At 42.6% G+C, this 24085-nt stretch overlaps 1 protein-coding gene across 1 annotated transcript in view; it reads left to right on the forward strand.

The window, feature by feature from the left end:
* The first annotated feature begins 2704 nt into the window (after window positions 1-2704).
* Window positions 2705-24085, forward strand: part of TTC9 (tetratricopeptide repeat domain 9) — a 41106-nt gene continuing 19725 nt past the window's right edge. Inside the window, exon 1 of the mRNA XM_058161936.1 lies at window positions 2705-3520. Within this exon, the coding sequence (XP_058017919.1) occupies window positions 3094-3520 (427 nt within the window). The 5' untranslated portion in view covers window positions 2705-3093. The remainder of the gene's footprint in view (window positions 3521-24085) is intronic.

Below are 24085 nucleotides of genomic sequence, written 5' to 3' on the forward strand. Positions count from 1 at the left end.
GAAATGGAGCCCATCAAGTGTTTGGTATGATTGTGCCTGTGGCTGCTGAGGGGGGTGTTATGGGATTTTATATTGTGGAATCACTAGAGTTGCTTTGTGCAATCTGGGCACTCATATAAATGTGTTTAAATAAATGTTTCCTATCTACAGCAAGCTACCATTGCTTTTGCTGAATTGTTCCTAGCACCTCTCTGAGCTGGCTGCTATTAGACTTTCAAAGTTGGAATGGATCTAGTTAGCAATTGGTTGGGAGACACCAAGAAATTTCAGATCTGTGAGCTAGAAAGAGAGTTAAAAATATTTGGAAGAAAGACAGCTGTAAATAATTTCTGTACTCTTGCAAAAAAAACCCTCCAACAATATGCATGACGAAGTCACCAGGAACGTGACTTGAAGGAAACTGTAGTTTAATACTTGGTTTCAGATTTAGCTTTTTGAACAAGCTCAAACAGGTGCAGCATGAAATCATAAATCGTGAGTTATAACACAAGCCAGGAGAAAAGGAAATATTTTGAGGAAGAAATAGAAGCAGGTTATTTTGATCAGTTCGCCCTTTGTGTGATGCCACAGTTAATTCAGCCATTGTCAGCTGTATAAACCAGCCCACTGTAATTTATTCAATAAGCCACATTTACATGAATATATTTGCTGGCTCTATAGTTCCTTTGTGAGATGATACCTTAACTTTTGAGGTTTGTTTTAAAGTTTTTGAATTTTAATCATTGAAGCCTTTTTGAGCTGAAAGGCAACTCAGGAAGACTTAAATGTATATACAGAGATAAAGCCACTTATAAAACTACATTATTTCTAAGTCATATTCATTCATCCAGTCATATTTAAGGTTACAGTAAGTAAAAAAAAGCTGACTTAAATATCAACAAAACAAATCCTTTCCAGCAAATGCTATACAGTCTTGGTAAGATATTCTAGAAGGACAATCTTTTGCTTGTTCAGGAATCAGTTGAACTTGATGGGTACTTTCTGTAATGACAAATGTTTTCCAGTTGACCTCACTTGTACCAGATGACCACAAGTTCCTGTTAGCTAGCGGTTGTGGAAATTATCATCTAAGACATCTTCACACAATTAAACTGAGAAAATTAATCCTGTCTGGACTAAGATTTATGTCATGTTAATATAATGCTGGGTCTGTTTTATTGTGTGTCCCCCCCTTTCTTTCCAAAGTTACTTCCTTCTAGGATGATAAAAGATTAAATTATTATATTATGAATTTTCAAGACAAAATGCACAATTCCTGGAAGATATCGTAGATATTGAAATGTTTGAGAGCAGGATAACCACTTTTTACTTTAACTTCCCAAGCTTCATATCTTAGCCAGAGTCTGCAATGGTGATTTTACACAACTCTGTTATATTCACGCAGAAGAGAAATACCACCTTTGAGCTTCATGCCCACTGCCTGTCTGCAGAATGGGCTCAGGGCATACTATGATTAAACTAAATGGCTATGAATATTTGCTTATTGCATAGGCCTCATCTCATCCACTATTTTGGAAATGCATTCTCATAGTAAGAATGGCAAGGCAGAAGTAGGGAGGGGAGAAATGTTTTTATGCACCTCTGTTTTGAACATGAGGCATCACGGAATTAATGGTCTGCACTGCAGAAAGATCCTTTTCCAAGTGATCTAATGTAGATTAGGTTGCTTTCTAGCAACAATGGGAAAAGGAAGGAAATACACTAAGACAACAACTTCCAAACCACTGTGATAGAGGTAGGGGAGGGTAGAAGAAACCCAGGGGTGGATGAAACTCCCCAGTTTAGGGTCCAAGTATCCCATTCTGCTGCTTTTTATTCTGCTGGGGTTTTTCCCCTTCCCATTCACCCAGGATCACCCTTCTATTTCATCGTTATTGTATTCTCTGCTCTAAGCTGTAGCCATGTACTGCGAATGGCGGCCAGGGGAGCATCACTAGCTACTACTGTACCGTACAGGTAGTCCTTGAGTTACAACAATTGAGCCTAAAATTTATGTTGCTAAGCAAAACATTTGTTAAGGTAGCTTTACCCCATTTTTAGACTTTTCTTACCACCATTGTTAAGTGAATCATTTACATCTGTTAAGTTAGTAATGTGGTCGTTCAGTGAATCTGGCTTCCCCATTGACTTTGCTGGTTAGAAGGTGGCAAAAGCAGATCCCAGGATCCCAGGACACTGCAACCTATGAACCAGTTGCTAAAGGTCTGGATTTTGATCATATGACCAGCGGGGACCAGGCAACAGTTGTAAGTGGGAAAAGCCGCCATGTCCCTTTTTTCCCCCAGCGCCAGTTATGAAGGGTCCTTAAATGAGCTTGTTGACAGTCGAGGACTACCTGTGTTCATACATAGGCGCTTAGGGGGCCGGTCGCCCGTCCTTTCCCCGCCCAAGCGTTCCCATCCAGGATGCCTGTCGCTTTAAGAGCCTACATATACCTTGATCTCTCAGAGGCAAAGAGATGGTGGCTTCCCCTCACATAACCCCCCCCCACCCCCAAATTCGAGGCGCGGCGCTCTGCTTTCCCCGCTCTCTGCCTACGTCACCTGATAGATTTCCCGTCTCCTCTTCAGCCCCTGCGCCCCCCCCGCGCCCCTTCTTTCCATACGTTGCCCGGTGCCTTTAGAGTCGGGCGGAGAGCGGGCTGGGCAACCAGTTGGGCTCCTCGCCCGCCCCTCCCTTCCCTTCCCTCCCTGCGTGCGAGCGAGCGAGCAGAATCTTCTGGGTTGGCACCAATCGCCCCTCGGCGAAATCCCCTCAGAAATAACGCAGCGGCGCGGGAACCAGCAGCCCCGCGAGCCCCGCGCGACGGGAGGCAGGTCGGAGAGGAGGAGAGGAAACGGTGGCGGCGGTGCCCCGCTCTTGCCAGGGGGCGCCTGGAGGATGGGAGCAAGCAGCCGCGCCGAACCAAAGGGTGGCAGCAGCCCCAGCAAGCCGGGAGCTGCCTGGGCAGCCGCTTGATTTCCCTTCGGCGGGGAGAAGGAGGAAAGAAGAGGTGGCGGCGGCAGAGGCAGCGGCGCCTTCTAGCTCTCCGGCTTCAGCGTCGGAGCTGCCGCCGCCGCCCTGAGAGCGAGGAGGAGCCAAGCCGCGGCTGGCATGGAGCGGAAGAGCCCCGCTACTGCGGGGAAGCAGAACCCGGGCAGCCGGGCACCAGGGGACGGGCACTGCGCTCAGGGCAGCGGCGGGACAGCGGCGGCCGCCCAGCATCGGAGCAGCGGCTGCGGCCAGCTCTCCGCGCCCACCGCCGCGTCTCCGGCTGCAGAGCCGGAGCAGCTGATCCGGAGAGCGCTGGATTTTAAAAGCCAAGGCGCTCAGTGCTACAAGGAAAAGAAATGCCGGGAAGCCATCGGCAAGTATCACAGGGCGCTGCTGGAGCTGAAGGGACTGTTGTTGGCCCAGGAAGACGCCGAGGACGCCACTTCGGCCGCTTCGACCGCGGGGGCTACCGGCCTGGCCAAACTCTCCGATGAACAGAGGCAACTGCTGGACAGCATCGAAATCGACTGTTACAACAGCCTGGCAGGTCGGGCGGTCACTTTTGGGGTTTTGGCTTGGGGGTTGGGAGGTGGGAACGGTGTGGTTGTGGGCGGGGAGAGAATGGTGAGCGGAGGGGCTGGGAAGGAAAGGGGGTGTGTCAGGCGCTTCCTGGCACTCTCTGGGCCAGAGGGCTCCGACCGTGCATTGTGACTGAAGTTCGTTTTGGAGGTTGAAGGCAAAGGCAAGAGCTTTGCGCGGGGGGGGGGGAGAGAGATCGGAGGTACTTCACCCCGCAGTTGTATGCAAGTTTGATCGCGAGATCAACTCACGAAATAGGGATAATCACACGACAGGTGTCATTTCCCCCTCCCTTCCTCCCGCCCCCCCTCCCAACCTCCTCTTTTCTGCAACGAGCTTGGAAACCTGTGGTTTCTCCCCCCCACCCCACCCCCCCGAAAGTGGGCGCGGGGATCTGCCGCCCGCTGCCGTGGAGTCTGGAGACGGAAAGCATCCCAGATGTCTTTCGAAAGATTCCTTCGATCTAGCCGGAAAAGCAAATAAAGGCCGTATTTATTTAGGATGAATTGGCGTTCTCGGTGGCATACCTTGGAGGTTGCCTCTTGTCGTTGCTCTGGGGTGTGTGTTCGTGTGCGCGCGCGCTAACAGCTGAAAAGCACATCTGCTGCAGTGCACCTTTCTACATCGCTAAATAACTAGGGCATAATAAATAGCCATGGCTATGCATGAAACTTTAAAGTAAATGGTTGGTTTCCTTGTCCCCAAGGCTCTTGCAAATCCAGTTTACCTGAAGGGAAAAGGATAGGGGGGGGGGGAGTAATTCTTGCGGCAGATTTCTTCTGGCATAAACTGTTATGAATTAGAACCAGTTCGTCAGATTTGTGAAGTATTTACTCTTGGTAGATAGTGCTACCAATCTCCCCGTTTTCGAATGAATCCACGAAAAATGCTGATTGTGCTTGTGATGTCCAGAAGCAGCAGAATACAATCAGTTAGTTGCTTTGTTTTTAACATGTTGCAAGAGTCTGTTGTTTTCCTACTTGCAATAGGTTGCCCTTCTAGAATTTGTCCCTAGGGGAAATATGTGTCCATGTATTCTGTGGGCAATGGTAAAATTAATAAACACAGAAAGACACACACACATTCACTCATACAACACCAGAGCAACTGAGTGCTCTGTATGTGTGTTTATGTGTCTCTCTGTGTGTAAAAGGCAGCACTGATCATAGCTGCACAAGAAGAAGGCACTAAGCACCAGATCCATAGAAGCAGGGATTTAACACACTAGATAGAACCCAAGGGGTAGATCAGTGTCTCTCAACCTTGGCAGCTGAAAGATGTGCGGCCTTTAACTCCCAAAATTCCTCAGCCAGACATCAAGGAGTTTCCACAGAAGGTTGTGGAAAATAAAAGGGCTAAGAATCTGTGGGAGTTTCAGAGCCAGACGGACAGGCAGGCACTGCTAGATAATCAACCAGACACTGTAGTAGTAGACAAATTAATAGACAAAGACCAGAAGAGAGCAGTAGCGATAAGATGTAATGGTGCCAAATAACAACAACACCAGGCAGAAGTAGTCCAGGAAGTCTGAGAAGTGCCAGGCCTGAAGGAGGAACTAGAGGAGATGTGAAAAGCCGAAGCCAAAATGGTCCCACTGTTGATAAAAGAACTTGCGGCTCCAGCAGATCCTAGGAACGACATCAGAGCTCTTGGTCCAGAAGAATGCAGTGCTAGGGACAGTTAAAATACTGCGCAGAACCCTTAAAAACCTCAGGCCTTTGTTAGAGGACCCAAGATTGAGAAAGACACATACCACCCACAGGAATGAGAAGAGAATTTTGTGTGTGTGTGTAATACGGTTGTTCAGATTTGGCTGTTTATTTCCCTTTGGGGAAACAGTTAAAGACCAAGAAGTCTAAAGTCAAATGTTTCATAAAAAAGACGAGGTATCTGAAAACGATCTCTCCTTGGTAGGGTGGTGGGAGTGCAGAGAGAGAAATGTTCCAGAAACTTTGGGGGGAGAAGGGAAGAGAAAGAGCAGCATTCATTATACCCATCTTCAAACACAGCAACTATACACTAGCTGGATTTGTTGTGATTTTTCAAGAGCAATGTAATTAGGAGCCAGCAATTCTATGGCCTGCTAATTTGATGACAATAACTTTGAAATGATCGATGGGTTCTCCAGAGATTATGGTCCATAGACTCCTCTGCTTTTGCAGCTATCAATTATACAGCACCTTTTTTTCTCTGCCTGTTTCTTCCAGTTGTTTATCATCAGTTCAATAGTTTGGCAATAATGTTATAATGGCTGGAGTCACCTCTTTCAGAAGTACTGATGTTAAAAAGCCACTTAACAGCAGGGTCTGGGTAGGCATGAAATACCCTTAATTCGATTTCAATGAGCAATTGGAATACTTTTTAAAGAGTCCAGAAAAAAGCAGCCTACTAGTTTTTTTTTATTCTCTATAGCTGGCAGCAACTAGAATGCTAGTATTAAAGTATTTGAACTCTAAACTAGGAAGATCTTGGTTCAAATTTCACCCATTCTAAATATTTGATGTGACCCCCAACAAGATGGTTGTTGGATAACCATCTGACTTGTTGGATAACCATCTGACTGAGATGGTGTAGGGTTTCCTGCCTGGGCAGGGGGTTGGACTAGAAGGCCTCCAAGGTTCCTTCCAACTCTGTTGTTATATTATATTAACTTTGATTTATTCACATATAGCATGGGTAAGGAATCTATGACAGCCTGTTGCATGAACGCAGTCCATCAGTCTCTCAGTCAACACAATACTAGCATAACTTACAGAACTTCTGTAAAGTTTACTGAGGCACATAAGGGAAACATTTTAAATTATTTTTTTAAAAAAACAATCCAAACCCTCTAAAAGAGTGTTTTTCAACCGTGCCAACTTTTAAGATGTGTGGACTTCAACTCCCAGAATTCACGGGCGAGCATGACCCACCATATGTTGGGAAGGGAAAAGGTGTGGAAGTGCATATATCGAGCAACAGACCTGAGACAAAAGCATTGTTCAGAATAGATGTTATTGGGACTAAATGGAACTTTACTGTCTCTGCTTTTGCTTGGATAGCTGCTAGCTTACTTTTCAGTTTAGTGTATGAACCTGGCATTGTTCTGTTAAACCAGTGGTTCTCAACCTTTATAGTGCTGCAACCCCTTTAATACAATTCCCCATGATGTGGCGACCCCAACTGTAAAATTACTTTCATTTTGAATTTATTGCACCTGAAGCCGTATTGGCTAGCGATCTGAACTGCTTGCGATTGCCTTGAGGACGGAGGCATTAAAGCGGAGACTCCTCCCCTATTAATTTTATCGCGCCTGAAGCCAGATTAGGCTAGCGATTGGGAGTGATTGCAGCTGGCTTGAGAGGGAGACATCAGAGCAAAGATTTCTCTCTTTTTAAATTCATCACGCCTGAAGCCGAATTCGTGATTCTTCGACTCGCAAGTATACTTCCCATATTTCCGATGGTCTTAGGCGACCCCTGGCAAATCATCATTCGACCCCCAACGGGGTCCCGACCCACAGGTTGAGAAGCGCTGTGTTAAACCATTGTTTATACTTCTCAGTTAATTGTGGTTTATTCAGCAAATGATGGCTAAATATACAATGTTTTACCATGTGGTATGAACACAGCCTCTCTGTGTGTAATAGCCATCCAAGTTTCTGTTCCATGTCTTCCATATTTCTCAAGTATCAAGAATTACATAGCACTTTTTCATAATAGCAGAGCACTGAATTATAATGAATTCATGAATGTTACTATCTACCCAGTCTGATGCCTTCCAATCTTATTGGACACCCAGGGCCTAGAGTAATGAATTCAATATATTTGTAGTGCACCAGATTGGGGAAGGGGGGAGAGAGGTATATTTCTGTTTCAATAGCCCTCCAGGCTCCAGGCTCCAGTGCTCTTCCACTTACACCCGGGGTGTCAAACTCATGTCATCACAGTGGCTTCATATGTTTATCATGGCTTGGGACCTGGGTACTTACGGGACCGCCTTCTGTTACCGCATGCCTCCCACCGACCCGTACGCTCGCACAGAGAGGGCCTTCTCAGGGTGCCGTCCGCCAGACAATGTCAGCTGGCGGCCCCCAGGGGAAGATCCTTCTCTGTGGGGGCCCCCACTCTTTGGAATGAACTTCCCCCTGGTTTACGTCAAATACCTGACCTTCGGACCTTCCGCCGCGAACTGAAAACATATCTGTTTGTTCGTGCGGGGCTTTCTTAAATTGTTAGTTTTAAATTTTAAATTTCTCTCTGGTTTTAATTGGGGTTTTTAGATTCTTAACTATTTTAATTTCGGCCACATTGTATAATAAGTTTTTAAATTTTATTTTAACTGTACATTGTTTCTTTTTATTTTGGCTGTACACCGCCCTGAGTCCTTCGGGAGAAGAGCGGTTTATAAATCTAATAAAATAAATAAATAAATAAATATGACATATTGGGACTTTCCCCCCCTTTGCTAAACCAGGCATGGGTGTGGTCAGCGGGTGATGCATCTGGCCCGTGGGCTGGGAGTTTGACAATGCTGACTTACACTGCTTAATCTAATTCTGAGGTCATGTATTTGTATGTTTCTCTCTGGGAGTCTGAGTGTGAGAAATACATTTGTATAGTACTCTTTTTGGCTTTATTCCCATCATCCATGGGCTCCAAGCCTACCCAGTGTCATATTATTATATATATCTTGGAACTAAGAAGTCTCCCCCTCTGGAAAGATGACAGATGTCATGGAGGATGAGGAGAGGGGAGGTTTCTTATTTCCAATGTGCACATAAATATTAATAATAAATGATGATGACAGCCAAGATCAACAAAGAACCCGCCTCTGAGCAGTATAAAGACAACTAGAGTCTGCCAGGAGAGGTTGATCTAATAGCAGAGTTTGGACCTCGAGATCACAGTGACAGATTCATAGCTTGGAAGCCCAGCCAGAAGCACAAACTCAGCCTGTTGTGCTGGTAAGATGATGCACTGCCTCTCAGCTTCTGCAGCATCTCCTTTTATACTATTGGGCCCATTCATCCTTTTTCTGAACGTATCATTTCGATATGGATGGGAAGAAGCCTCATCCTTCTCTGACTCCTTCTTTAAGAGACAAAAACACCATTTCTTATAGAAATATGCTCCTCCACTCTCACTGAATGTAGAACTGCAACTGAGAATTATAGAATGAAGGTGTGGGAGAGCGCTAGTAAGTCAAAATGAATGTTTTTCAATACATTCAAGGCAGTTTTTTTCCAACTTGGGAGGACTTGGGATGACAGTTTCCATCATCCCCATCCATCCAGTCATGCTGAGTAGGAATCGTGGGAGTTATAGACCAGCACTGGTCAATACCTTCCAGTTGGAAAGCTTTAGTTAAAGGTTGCATGTACTTCAGATATTTGGGCATGAACAGAGAGATCATTGCTCAATGTTTATTGTTGAAAACAACACGAACAAGGTTTATAAAGAGGAATTGTTTTTGAAGCTGCTCAGATGACAAATGTTGTGAAGCTTGTCAAATGACAGTGTTTTGATTAGCAACAATTGTTTCAGGCATCCAAGTCATGCCTTCAAGTTGCAATCAATGAACTGTGAATTTCCGCTGAAGCTATGATAATGCAGCTTTGAGATGCTCATATAGGCAGCCTATGCAACATTTAGCCTTTTTAAAGACACATTTTAACAAATGCAGTAATTTCCACCCCCCCAACCTACATTCTTAGCTGTGATTTGGAGAAAGATGATCAGGTGACATTAAATACTGCTTTTCCTTGTACTTGTGCACATGTTCTAACATTGATTTGTTCATCCAAGTGTAATTCTGTATCATTTGGCAGAAGAAAGGGTGGCGAAGTTTGACATTCATTGGTTTGTTTCCATCTCACGTTGCACTGGAAGGTTTACATGGTGTTGTATAGATGCCAGGTCTTTACTATTAATAATTCAGCAGATGCTGAAATGCTCCCTGGTTTTGAAGAATAGATATTGCTAAATGAAAATATCTGCATGATCATCAGATTGGTGGTACCAATCAATCAGGACTGGAAGATAAATAGAGTTGAAAGGTTTGCACGAGGAACTGGTTTGCTGAAAGAATCTAGCCAGGTATTCAGAACTCTGTTTCAAAGCACAAACTATTTCTGATTCTAATAAGACTTCATTATTATTGGTTTAGTTGCTGCTCCTTGTATATATTTATTCAGACCTCACTACACAACATTTTGCGTGCTAAGGGAGTGGATGCAGTTATGTCTCTTAGGGTATTATTCTAGGCCTTACTATGATATAACATGTGCCCAGGTCCAGGGGCATCTATAGGGAGATTTAAGAAGTCAAAATGGGTCACACATTCAAGACCCCCAACCCTTTTCTCTTGTGTGTCTCATGCACCACACATAAGGGAGTGTGCCTTCAATAACAGTGAAAATAATGTTATTATATGTATATGCTGTCTGACTCCCAAGTGATGGGGTCACCATCTTCATTCGCATACCATCCCAGACACCTCTGTGCAAACCTATGTAGAGATTTTATAGCAATCAAAAGGATTTCACTGTGGAGTGCTGCTTGTGAAGATGAAGGCAATATTTCCTGATAAGAATAAACCGGTAGTACATAATTTATCTCGTGTGTGTGCTGGTTTACGTATGTGTGCATATGCATAATATGCATGTACACTATAGCTTTATATGTGTGTGTGTATCAGTGGTGGGATTCAAAAAATTTTACTACTGGTTCTGTGGATGTGGCTTGGTGGGTATGGCATGGCTTGGTGGGCATGGCAAGGGAAGGATACTGTAAAATCTCCATTCCCTCCCACTCCAGGGGAAGGATACTGCAAAATCTCCATTTCCTCCTGATCAGCTGGGACTCTGGAGGCAGAGAATAGATATGGGCGGGGCCAGTTGGTATTTACTGATTCTCTGAACTACTCAGAATTTCTGCTACCAGTTCTCCAGAACTGGTCAGAACCTGCTGAATACCACCTCTGATGTGTATGTAAAATTTGCTAGTGCTGTAAATGGGATTTAGAGTCAGCTAGGTAGAGAACAGCATAATTACCCTTAACCGCAGGGATAGCCCATCCACTAATCAATGAAACTTAGGTACATCTTGCAGATAAGAGACTAAATTAGCTTCTTTTCAGGCAATCTGCATAATTCATTTGCCACATGTGTCCTCCCCATACCTTATAAAATAGAAGCATTACAACTTTTTCAGTGCTGTCATTACTTCAAATAGTCATCAAATAAGATCCACCTGTATATATTTTGATTCCCAAAATTCTGCAATTGAAAATGAGTTGGCAGAGGTTGTTGACTTAGCATTTGGAGCAATCATAGTCAGTTTAGAAACCTTGAATAACTTGTTTAGTATAACAAGATGCTTGTTCGGCTTTGGATAAATGCTGAACATTGAATCATTCCATTCACTTTGTGATGTTGGCTTTGATTTACCCTGGTTATTAAGTGAATTGGTTGTAATAGATTATGACTTGAAAACAATCTAACCTATCCACATCTATTTATTTAGATAAAATAGCCAGTATCACTGGGAATCTTTGGTTGTATACATAGAGTGATCTCTTATGGGCTTTGTCAAATCTAGGCTAGCTATCATGTATTATGATTTATAAGAAAATCAAATTCTCTGCAGAGCTCTTTGATCTGTATATCAAATATCACAGCGGCTGGTAAGGATATTAAAAGAACAATCACTCCTACAAAATAAAATTCCATTATTTATGACCAAATGAGTTTGAAGCAGCTATTTAGCTGTGACGTCTTGACTGAATATAACCTTGAATTAGCAATGAACTTGATTTCCTTAAGCCTCCCTCTGAATGAATTTATGAAGTGGGGGGAAGGTGAGTGGAGGAGTAGGAGCCATGGCAAATCCTGATGTTATAATGAAACTGAACTTGAGCATTCCTGGATCAGTAGAGTAGAACCGGATGCTCTTACTCATAATTGATGCATTTCCAGATGACTTAATAATAGATTGCTTTCACAGTTTGACCTTCTCCTTTATCATATTTATTCTTGAATCATATACTTCTTAAATTGCCTTGAACTTTAAAGCAAATAACTCTCTCAACTGCCTTTCTTCTGGCCCTTTCCTTTGTAATGTAAAAAACAAAAAGTCCCTTTCAGTGAGTTGAATGTCACTTCAGCTGAGCTCAGTTCCTGGCGGTACCTGAGTGCATCCATGTGGTTGAGTTAATAACAGTAAAGAACAGGATGTCATTACCACATTCTGGGATGTTTTCTTCAAATCCCTGGTATTTTTTTGGTGGCCACCCATCTAAACACTCCAATATTGCTCAGCTTTTTCAAGATCAGTCAAGGTCACCTGCTATGACAAAAACATTTCAAAGTTGGAGAACAGGGTAGGGCTGTAAAATGTACGTTCTCCGAATTCCCTTTGGATCTTAAAAGCACAAAATAAGAGTTGGGGTTGTATGGGCTAGCACAGCTTCACATCCACACATGCACTCCCACACCGTGAGGGCTTTGGATAGCCTCAGGATCATCTCCTTGAATGCAGGAGTTGTCTGCCTGTTTGTACCTGTCTGCTTGTCCAATTTCTGGACAAACAAAGCTTGTTTTGTTTGTGAAAAACAAAGCCAGTGGCCACAACGATGGAGGGAAGGGAGTGATAGCTTGTCTTCCCCCTTGATTTGCTTGCTCATGCTATGAAATAAGGATGCGTCTTCATGTGGAAAACCCTAGAGGCAGTCCTTCAGTTTCAGTTCACACTGAAGCAGTTATTTACCATTTTTCTGGTAACTCTTATTTGGGGTAGCCATTATACCTGAGACTCCAATCTTTTTGACCTGGTGAGTTCCTTTAGAACAGGGGTCTCCAACTTTGGTCCCTTTAAGACTTGTGGACTTCAACTCCCAGAGTCCCTCAGCCAGCAAAGCTGGCTGAGGAACTCTGGGAGTTGAAGTCCACAAGTCTTAAAGGGACCAAGGTTGGGGACCCCTGCTTTAGAATTCTGAGATACTGTGGAAGGGGCTGTTACAGGAGGCTTGCCATTCCCAAAATTGTTGCCATGGGGAACAAAGCCATGAATTCACAAAAGTGCTACCTGCACCATTCTAGCCCACCTTCCACCGAACACTCCCCCTCCTGTCCTACACTTCTGCCCAGATGGACCCTGTGGTAAATAAAGCACTGAGTTGTAGCCATTAATTTTAAGGCCCGTTTCCACACAGAGGCCTTCTGAGAAAGACGATGCTGGAGGCTGATTCATATCTTTGCAGCATGCAAAATTAATCTGGAAATTAAACTGAACCATTTTAATTAATTTGTTCGGCTTTATGACCACCCTCATAGTGAGGCGATAAATTTCATCCTCCTCTTGACAGAACCATCCCCAAATACTATACATCTGTAACAAAATGAGGTAGAAACCTGTCTAAATCAAGGGTGTCCAACCTTAACAACCTTAAGATTTGTGGATTTCAAGCCTCAAAATTCCTCGGCCAAAATGCTCTAAATTTTGATCTATAATTTACATGGTAAGAAGTACCTCCCCATTTCTGGATTCGTGCATTTCTCTAATCCTAAGATCTTTGTTTTGTTTCCCATCCACCCCCATCTCTATTAGTTCTCTTAAGAAAACTGATGTTATTACATTTCCCCCCACAAAAGCCATTAGAAGCCCATGTGGTTAGTGCATAGTTCACTGTGTTGTGTGAAAGCAAAGAATTGGGTTGAGTAAGTGGGACTCAGTTTACTATGTGTAAGTCAAAGGTGGATTTCAGCAGGTTCTGACCAGTTCTGGAGAACCGGTAGCAGAACTTTTGAGTAGTTCGGAGAACCGGTAGTAAAAATTCTGACTGGCCCTGCCCCCATCTATTCTCTGACTCCCAAGTCCCATCTGATCTGGAGGAAATAGGGATTTTGCAGTAACCTTCCCCTGGAGTGGGGAGGGAATGGAGATTTTACAGTATCCTTCCCCTGCCACGCCCATCAAGTCACACCCACAGAACTGGTAGTAAACATTTTTGAATACCTAGTTTGAACCAAATAATTCATGCAAGAATATCAGTGTTATACCTTGTCAGCAGGCAGTAATAAATGTATTTAAGCTGCCACAAGACTTTCTTCTTTTAAAGATAAAAGGCTTAGCTTTTTAGCATTAAGATGAGGCCTCCAGCTTTTTCCTTAAATCTTACTAAAACCTGGAGCAGCATCCCTTTTGTGGACAGGACTCTGAGGTAAAGGACTGTGAGGTATTGCAGTAAAAGAACATAAATGTTCTTTTCCTGCAATAACTAGAATCAATAAGAATTAGAAGGCTATAATTAACTATTCTTCCATTATCCAGCATCATCATGGGGTGGCTTGGTTCATAATTATCACACTGCGTAGATGCGGAGTGGGATTTTCATGCAGAGTAGAAATTGTAAAAGCGAAATCAAGAGCTTATTGTAGTTCATCTTCATGGTGCACAGGAGGATAGTATTCCTAGCAGATTGTAAAATCTACATATCTTTCTTTTTATACAATTGTAGCTAAATATATCTCTCCCATTAAATATTTTGCAATCTTTAACTGCAAACTGTATATGCTACTCAACTGCATATACATGTCCCTGGGTAAAATTAGAATAAAAGCCCAGCTCTGAGCAGCTAAGAAATTTTGGAATTTAAAGTGATGATTCTGCCTAAGTCACTCATATCAAATGTGGTCTTATGGAGTGGTTCTGATCCAGCTTTAGCAAGTAATGATAAGCTGATTACTCACAAGTAAAAAAAAACAAAAGCCTTTTCAATCCAGGTAGGAACAGTCTATTATTCATGTGGATAAACAAAAATCAAACGTAATTAGTCACAACAGACCTGGCCAAGAAATCCGAATTGCTTGCTGTATCCTAAAAGTGAACGGTTGTCTGTGACAACTGGCCACTCCCAAACCCCTACTATTTCTTTCCTAGGCAGGGAGGAACTGGCTAGCATCCACGTCTGCTTTTCCTTGAGAGTCAGCTTATTGTTTTCCTTTGCTCTCCTCTCTTTTCCTCTCTGCGCATACGTGCATTTGGGATGGGCACCATCTTTTCCTCCCCCTCACTCAGCTCCGGCCCTGAAGACAGCTGCCTCTCCATCTGGGGGAGGATGGCTCTGCCTCTGCCTCTGATGCTGTTTCCTTATCAGAGCTTTCCAAAGGCTCCAAAGCTGGCCCAAGCTTTCCCTCCACTTCCTCGTCTTACTCTGTAGCTAGCTCTGCTGGCAGCCGACAGGCCACAACTGGAGTTTTCAGCCTACTTAATGGGAGAAAACCATCCTATTTCTAGGATCAAAGATGGTCTTCTGCTATTTGACCTCAGCTCAGAGGTTTTATGGACATATCCAAGTGATTTTTCTTGGCAAAAGTTAGCCATCACTGCCATCCCAGTCTAGACCAGGGGTCTCCAACCTAGGTCCCTTTGAGACTTGTGGACTTCAACTCCCAGAGACTGTGGGAGTTGAAGTCCACAAGTCTTAAAGGGACCAAGGTTGGAGACCCCTGGTCTAGACTATAGTCACATGTTTCTTGGTGATTTCTAATAATATTAGCCAAGCTCAGGCAGATGCCGCAACCTCCTTAGACCTTTCTAGGATTAGTAACGCTAAAGTTGAGATAAGGGATAGAGTCCTAGATCCTACAACATGTTTCTATTCCTATCAAAGTATCATAAGTGATAAGACTTTCCAAAATGTAAGAAGACCATTTCCTCAAGCAGCTTTAACAACTTGCTGCTGTTCATCACTCACAATGTTTGCAGCTAATGTCCTTTTATTACTGGCAAAATTTTGATTAAAGAACAAAAAAACCGTGTTTTTTTTTCCATCAGAGGAAAAAATGCTTGTGCTTTGTGGTGTCTTGGTGAAAAGCTGTTTGTTTACTTACTGAAACGATCGGAAAACAACACTCAGCAGAGTCACCTGCAGTGCTATTCCCAAGACACAATCTGTATAGATCCCTAGGGTATAGTAAACAAAGAGGACATCAGCCTGTTCTTGCCAAACATCCAGAAGTCACTTTTAAGCCTCTTCGCTTTCTGTTCTCTAAGTTCATATTGCAGTAGTTGTGGTTAAAGTAAAGAAAGCCTTTGCATCCTATATGGCTGAAAGCTGCACCCTGATCTGAAGACTGTAAACATGAATTTACATTTAGTTTCATGCAACTGGGTTGTGGAAGGAGATTTTCCTTCTTCTAGCTCCCTAAAGTTATTTCTAGAAATTCTATACAGGCAGGGAAGGATTCTACTAAATACACTACTGAGCAGATCAATAGTGGTATTTAAATCCAGGCACTCTGGTGGCTTTAAATCCCAGGGCCTCTGGTGGCTCAGACTGGTAAGACAGTCTGTTATTAACAGCAGCTGCTTGCAATTATTGCAGGTTCAAGTCCCACCAGGCCCAAGGTTGACTCAGCCTTCCATCCTTTATAAGGTAGGTAAAATGAGGACCCAGATTGTTGGGGGCAATAAAAGTTGACTTTTATATACAATATAATATACAAATGGATGAAGACTATTGCTTGACATAGTGTAAGCTGCCCTGAGTCTTCAGAGAAGGGCGGGATATAAATGCAAAAAAAAGCAAACAAAAACAAAACAAAACTACCAGTTCGCTATCAGTAGTGCGCGGGTGCAGGCGCTCGCTTTGAGAGCACATGGCACTTCTGCGAATGCGCAGAACATTTTTGATGATGTCTGGGTGGGTGGGCAGAGCCACTACCAGTTTTCCCAAATCGGAGCAAACCGGGAGCAACCCACCAATAGAGTAGATCCTTGATAGCTTTTAAGGACCTGAGCACAGGCATCTACTGTTTTGTAGGGCTTTTTTCAGGATCCTGTAGGAGTTGCCACCATGGGGAGAAGAAAAAACATTTCTATAAGTATAGAACGTATGCAAATCTGGATCCAGCTTGCTATGTCTTCATTTAAATCTGATTCATTCCTACTAAAATTTGCTTTGACAGCTCGACTGTTGACTCTTCCCATCTGATGGAAAATTTAAAATAGGAGTGAGCAATCTTCAGGCTGAAAGCTGAACTGAGCCACTGAATTGGCCAAAATCTAAATTTTAATTGACGTTGAATTGAATTAAATTAAAGTTATTTGAATTAAATACAATTACTAGTATTCCTTATATATTTAATGCACCTGAAGGAAAAAGCTCCTTTTTCCTTCAGGTGCATTAAAAAATGTAATTCAGCACCAAATTTTGGATCAGGTTTTAGGATTATTTTCAAACTTCCTTTGAGGAACAGCCTGTAGATTTATATCCCTCTTCAACAGCATGTAAACCACGGGTTAAATGTTCCCAGTTCGGACCAGATTGTGTGATCCGGTAGCGATCGTGGCCAGTGGTTTGGCGATCCGGTAGTGATGGCAGAGCAAAGCTCCGCCCACCCGCCCAGGTGTCATTACTTCCTGATTTTAACCTGGAAGTAATGTGTTTTTTACCTTCTGCACATGTGCAGAACATTTTATGCATGCACAGAAGGTCTGTGCACGCATGTGATGCGCGCACGGCACATGCACTTCTGAACCAGTAAGGAAGTTAAGTAGATTTCACTCCTGATATAAATATATTACATTAGTTGTAGGTGCATGCATATAGGTGTTCTTATAGAATTAGATAAGTGGCATTTGGGACAGCAGGACTGGAGCCTGCAATCTATGCATTCAACATTCTCACCCACGTCATCAGAACTAGTCTTCTCAAATTTACCTTTCCAGTTTAAAAACTGTCAGTTTGTATTTTTCAATGAATCCTGATATTTCTCAGATGCTACATTCCTTAACCAGGATATATGAACCAGTCCTTGAATGATTGGTGTAGTCCCAAAATTCTAAAACTCATACATTTGGCTCTGCTGTGTACATACATGTAAGGGAAACATGGAAGCATCATCAACCCCAAAGCCATAAACAGAGTCTCCCATTAAATGCAGGAATCAGAAGTCATCATCAACTGGTCTGAAAATGCCATCCATAGTCCTGAATTGTCACTTGCCCTTTTTCATTTATGGAAAGATGGATATTAAAGATTATGCTACATTTCAGGACAATTCATCTTCTCACCGCAAACAATACAGTAATGCTAGATTGCACATTGATAAAAAAAATATTAAACCGCAACATCTAAAACAGATAAAACAAATACATTTAACATCAAATGTAATATTGCAGCAGAGAGAACGGTGAGAGTCGTATCAATCTTTCAAAAACCAGCTGGAACAGAATGGTCTTTAGAACCTCCAAAATTTAAAAAAAGAATTGTAAAACCTCCCTGGGGTTGGAATTCCAGACATGCTCTGCCAGTGACTTCTCCTTGGTCACCATTCAAACCTAAAAACACAGGTGTGTGTGTGTGCGCGTGCCAGTTTGACCTCGTGGTTAAAGCTCCAGTCTAGAAAGCAGGGGGCTGTGAGTTCTAGTCCTGCCTTAGCCATGAAAATCAGCTGGGTGACCTTGGGCTAATCGCTTGCTTTGAGCCCAACCCAAGTCACAAGATTGTTGTGGGAAAAAGTAGAAGGAGGAAGGTACATTGGATACAGTGGTGAAATCCAATTTTTTTTACTACCGGTTCTGTGGGCGTGGCTTGATGGGCGTGGTGTGGCTTGGTGGGTGTGGCTTGGTGAGCATGGCAGGGGAAGGATACTGCAAAATCTCCATTCCCACCCCACTCTGGGGCCAGCCAGAGGTGGTATTTACCGGTTCTCCAAACTATTCAAAATTTCCGCTACTGGTTCTCCAGAACCTGTTAGAACCAGCTGGATTTCATTCCTGATTGGATACGTTTGCTCCATTGAGTTATTTGTAAAAATAATAAAGCTGGGATACAAATAAATACGCATGCATGCATATATTTTCTTAAATAATTAAAAATAATAAGAATAGCAGTGCAGACATAAAACCCCCACAAAAGCTAAATGCATCTTTAACTGTTATAAAATATTAACAAAGTGTATCATAAATGAACAATTACACTATATATGCACGGCATATAATGTAAAAAAAAAATGGAGTGGAAAGAAAGAGAAAAGGGAGAAAAGGAGCATGAGAGCTGGAAGTTTGTATAATAAAGAACTTCAAAAAAAAATTACCATAATACTTGAAAATTTTCCTCCTTGCCCCTTTGTCAAAAGAAGTTAATGATAAGCCACGTTATTAACAGCTCATAGCTGCAATTTAGTGCATCCTAATGTTAAATATGTATTTTTTATTTATTTCTCACATTTCTAAACCACCCATCTCCTTCAAAGAGGGACTCTACAATGCACAATAAAATGTCAGCATAGCAGTTATACATGTTGTATATATAAAGGTTGAAAATCTGAACAGGAGGCAAGGGGTTACAATTAGTTAAAAGCTGGTGAAGGCACAGCTTTCAGGGGACCAATTTGTCTGAAATCGTCTCCTGATCCCATGTCCAAATGTATTGACCTCTTTATAGATTCTGAACACAGATTCTATGGTCAAGAAGAGTGTGTCCTTACTGAGCAGCAAAGTCGTGTTCCAAGGTCATGCTGACTGTCTTATGAATTTTAAACCAAAATTATTTATTTATTTATTTATTTAATCGCATTTTTATACCGCCCTATCTCCCAGGGGACTCAGGGCGGTTTACAGCCTAATAAAAACATACATATAAATACAAAATAAAACACCAATTAAAAAACTTATTAAATAAGGCCGAATATTAAAAAATTGCGATAAAATAATAAAACCCTGTTAAAACCAAATTTAAAATTTAAAATTCTTGTCCAGTCCTGCGCAAATAAATAGATGTGTCTTAAGCTCGCGGCGAAAGGTTCAAAGGTCAGGAAGTTGGCGAAGTTCTGGGGGAAGTTCGTTCCAGAGGGTGGGAGCCCCCACAGAAAAGGCCCTTCCCCTGGGTGTCGCCAGTTGGCACTGCCTGGCTGACGGCACCCTGAGGAGTCCCTCCCTGTGAGAGCGAACGGGTCGGTGGGAGGCAATCGGTGGCAGCAGACGGTCCCGTAGGTAACCCGGCCCTATGCCATGGAGCGCTTTGAAGATAGTTACCAAAACCTTGAAGCGCACCCGAAAGGCCACAGGTAGCCAGTGCAGTCTGCGCAGGAGAGGTGGATAAATTATTGGATAAATTATAACCATCACGGGATAAAGCCAAACTATTGGATTAAATGTTCTAATCATGACTTGCATCTCCAACAGCATGACAATTGTAAGTAATTCTTATTAAACATAATAAAAGGTAAAGGATTCTCCTATCCAGCCAAGTCCAACTCTAGAGGGCCCACCTCACACGGCGGTGATTGTAGAGAAAATAGTACAAATACTATCTATGTTTTCCAGCTTAGGTTACTTATAAAGCAATAAAGGTGGGATAAAACTGTTGTAAACAAACAAGTAAGTAAATAGTATATTTCTAATATACATGGAGGTACGTATATATGTTTACGCAAGTCTCCAAGATGGATTTTGTGGGTATATTGCAGATCATCTGGAGCAGAAGCTGAGCAAGTCTCATTCCTTGAGCAGACTTTGGCTATGCAGTACATGAGGGAATCTGCCAAATGGCTAGAAGAGTTTCTTGGTTTTATTTCTTCAATTAGTTATCCCAGTACTATTTGAAAATGCAAAGTTCACTTGAAAATATCTGCAGATGTTGGACATCTTGCAGCATAAATTGCAGTCTTGCTATCCATGCAAGGATGGCACACCCATTGTTTATTGGAGCTGTTTATATCCTATATAAATTCAAAGGCACCTCACTGCAACACCAATTAAGTACACTCAACAATGAAAAAATATTCTTTAAGCTCGTTAGTATCGTCTGTCTGAGAAACTGATGGAAGATTAGCTGGGACAGGGGCTAGGCAGAAGAAACAGTTCTGTTCTACCAAATACTTGACTTATTTTCACCTGTCTCCCTCATAAGTCTTGAATCTTTCACACATGGCAATGGTGCCAGTCGGCCCATTGGAAGGGACCTGGAGAAGAGCCAGTTGGAGCAGGAAATGCTCTTTGGTCATCTGCCGCATGCTACAGGTGAGGCATTATTTGAACTATATTTCAAAAGTGTTTCATCTAACTATATCTATTTTTCAAAGCCAGCATATAAACTCCCTTTAATTAGAGGATTTCCCCCCACCCCTTGTATTACAATGGGAAGGAAAGTTTTGATCAAGGTCACCTTTTCTTCAATCCTTCATGGATCCTCTGTGATGACATTGTGGCGCCGCAGGGGTCTTCGGAGCACAGGTTGAGGACCACTGCCTTAGAGGAAGCAAAGTAAAATGCACTGGTCATCTAGCGGTTGATCAATACTGGGATCCAGTTTTTGTTTTTTTGTTTTTTGTTTACATTTATATCCCGCCCTTCTCCGAAGACTCAGGGCGGCTTACAGTGTATAAGGCAATAGTCTCATTCTATTTGTATATTTTTACAAAGTCAACTTATTGCCCCCCCAACAATCTGGGTCCTCATTTTACCTACCTTATAAAGGATGGAAGGCTGAGTCAACCTTGGGCCGGGCTCGAACCTGCAGTAATTGCAGGCTTCTGTGTTCTTAATAACAGGCTTTACCGGCCTGAGCTAAACCGGCCCCAGACAGTGGTGAAATCCAGATTTTTTTACTACTGGTTCTGTGGGCGTGGCTTTGTGGGCATGGTAGGGAAAGGATACTGCAAAATCCCCATTCCCACCCCACTCCAGGGGAAGGATACTGCAAAATCCCCATTCCCACCCCACTCCAGGGGAAGGATACTGCAAAATCCCCATTCCCACCCCACTCCAGGGGAAGGATATTGCAAAATCTCCATTCCCACCCCACTCTGGGGCCAGCCAGAGGTGGTATTTGCCGGTTCTCCGAACTACTCAAAATTCCCGCTACCAGTTCTCTAGAACCTGTCAGAACCTGCTGGATTTCACCCCTGCTGGGATCTGAACGGGGTGAATGCATCCCTTCTCATCTATTCGGACCTTTTGGCTTCTACAATTATCTCCATTGTACTCTTCTGACTTCAAAGGCAGGGCATTGTATCTGCTGTACACCGCCCTGAGTCTTCGGAGAAGGGCGGTATAAAAATTTGAAAAATAAATAAATAAATAAATAAATAAATAAATTGGGAACCCTGTTCTGAAGTTGTTCTACTTCTTCCTGAATAAACGGTGCCACTTGTGATGATTGGGGAGAGGTCACCCAAAGAGATGCCCACTTGTGGCTGCTGCAGGGTTCATCGTTATCTCCCCTGCTATTTCACATCTATACAAAGCTACTGGGAAGGTCATCAATTGGTTTGAGCTGTGGTGAAAGGAAAATAACTGAGATTAAGACTCCGCAAGAAGGAGATTTCTGGGCAAACTCTGTCTCCCCCCAATGATAATTCTGGATAAAAACCTTCCTCTTGAAGGAGCAGGCCCCCTTGGGAGGTCTCTTAGAGTCAAAGTTATATATTTTTATTTATTTATCAAATTTAGGAGCCATCCTTCAGTTCTACTCCTGAGACTCTTCCCAGCTTCTTAGAGCAGGGGTCTCCAACCTTGGCAACTTTAAGCCTGGTGGACTTCAACTCCCAGAAGCTTTGCTGGCTGGGGCATTCTGGGAGTTGAAGTCCACCAGGCTTAAAGTTGCCAAGGTTGGAGACCCCTGTCCTAGAGCACATTTAGGAAGCGATGCAGTGTCTCTGGAGAGAAGCCACTCTTTAGCAGGAAAGTCAGTTTCTGCTGAGAGCCTACAAAAGGCAGATGGATCTTTAGTGATGCTTGCTAAGAAAGAGCAATAGGGAAGAAAAAGAAGGAGAAACCACTGAATAAGCTTTCCCAGTTAGTGAATGACTCATGAAGGGGAAAAGTATAATTGAAGTATGAAAAGAAAATGCTACTGGAGGTTCGGAGCTTGCATATTGCTTTTGAAAGATAAAACCTGGGTTAAACATTACAGGGGAAATTAAAAGAAAAGATAGGCAACACAAAAGAGGAAACCTTCCAGGGTTTTTAACCACTTATTCAACAACAGCAACAAACAAAAGAAGGAAGAAGCGATCTCTAATCACAATGGAGAAGAAGATGAGATGCAGGTGCAGAAGATATTGAGCAAAGTGGTATTTGTCCATAAATACAGAGAAATTGTCTAGCCACTGACTACTCTTTATTTTCTGGGATTTTTTTTTTTTTAAATATTGTACTTCTCAGTCTAGCTCTGGTTTTCCATCCTAACCAAGTCCAAAACTAGGAAAGGCGAGCCTGGAAAATATGAGAAGAAAATTACAAATAATTTTCTGCAATTTGACTTATTATATTTAAATCTTAATTATATTATCTCTTAGCTATACTGGGCCTTAGAAATTTGATGAATTTATGTTCTGCATAAATTAATGAAATTCTGGCCTTAAACTTAGATTTCCTCCCTAAATAAGATTATGGACAGCAGCTGTGGAAAAATATTTGTGTGCAAACTTGTATAAATGGGGAACTTCTTCGCAGACAGATGTAATGATGTCATTTCCACTATTAGTAATTTTTGGGTGGGAGCAGTAGCAGAAAGGATATTTTCGCTGCAAGCTTAGAAACATTGCAGTAATCATACAAAAAAGGACACGCAAAGCATAGCAGGGAAGTAATACAGCTTTCATATGAATACATGAAACTTCCTTACTTCAAAGTTGACCATTTGGACTGTATTCATAAATTGCTGCAGCTGAAGAATTGGCTTGCTTGAGAAATGAATGAATTTCACACTGAGATTGAAAATCCTTACAAGGATCAACATGCTTTCGATATAGTAGTAATGGACCCCGGGGACAATTTCCATGACTTCATAAAAAGATTTGATGAAGTTGCTGGGACTAAATGCTTGATCTCTAAAAGGAATCAAAACTCAGTGTTTGATCATGTGCTTTGATTACAAACAGGTCCATATTCAATTTTTTTCATAACCTCCAAGTGACCTGAGAAAGGCTCCTGTCTGAAATGTTGCAGAACTGCTGTGACATTAGATGTCAATGATTCTGGTTGGACTCAGAATAATTGCTCTTCTCCCAAATATTCATCTCCCCATGGGAGTGTGTAAAGATAATTCTGTGCTAGGTGCATTGATGTTTTGTTTCAGAATAAGGCAGCTTCTTGTGAGCCTGCAATTTTGAAGCCTTTGCCGTCTTTTACTCTTCATGCTTCCAGCAACTTGTCTCTTTGTGGCACTGACAGGCCACCTTATACACAAAGAGGTTGCTCTCTTGACTGCACCAGGCAGAATTCTTGGGCAAAGGGCAGCTGTTTGTGCTATTGTACCTGTTATTTGATACATAAATATAGAAGTACATTCTCAGGGCTGTCAAGGATTTTAGTTTCAGATTCACACCTTAACGAGAAGGAAGTGTGGAGACAAGAAGAGACATGGGGGTGGATGAGAGAAAGGAATGGCTGCCTTCATTTCAAGCTCCATGAGAAGCAAGGAGAGAATCTAGCTGAATTTTAATAAGGCGAAGAGGTCATTGCTTTTGAAGGCGATGGGAAAATTTCCAATGGTAACAGCAACTTTTTTTATGGGTTGAAATCTCTTTTTTTCTCCACCC

This window comes from Ahaetulla prasina, chromosome 1 (genome assembly GCF_028640845.1).
Source record: "Ahaetulla prasina isolate Xishuangbanna chromosome 1, ASM2864084v1, whole genome shotgun sequence".
In the NCBI taxonomy this organism is placed as follows: domain Eukaryota; kingdom Metazoa; phylum Chordata; class Lepidosauria; order Squamata; family Colubridae; genus Ahaetulla; species Ahaetulla prasina.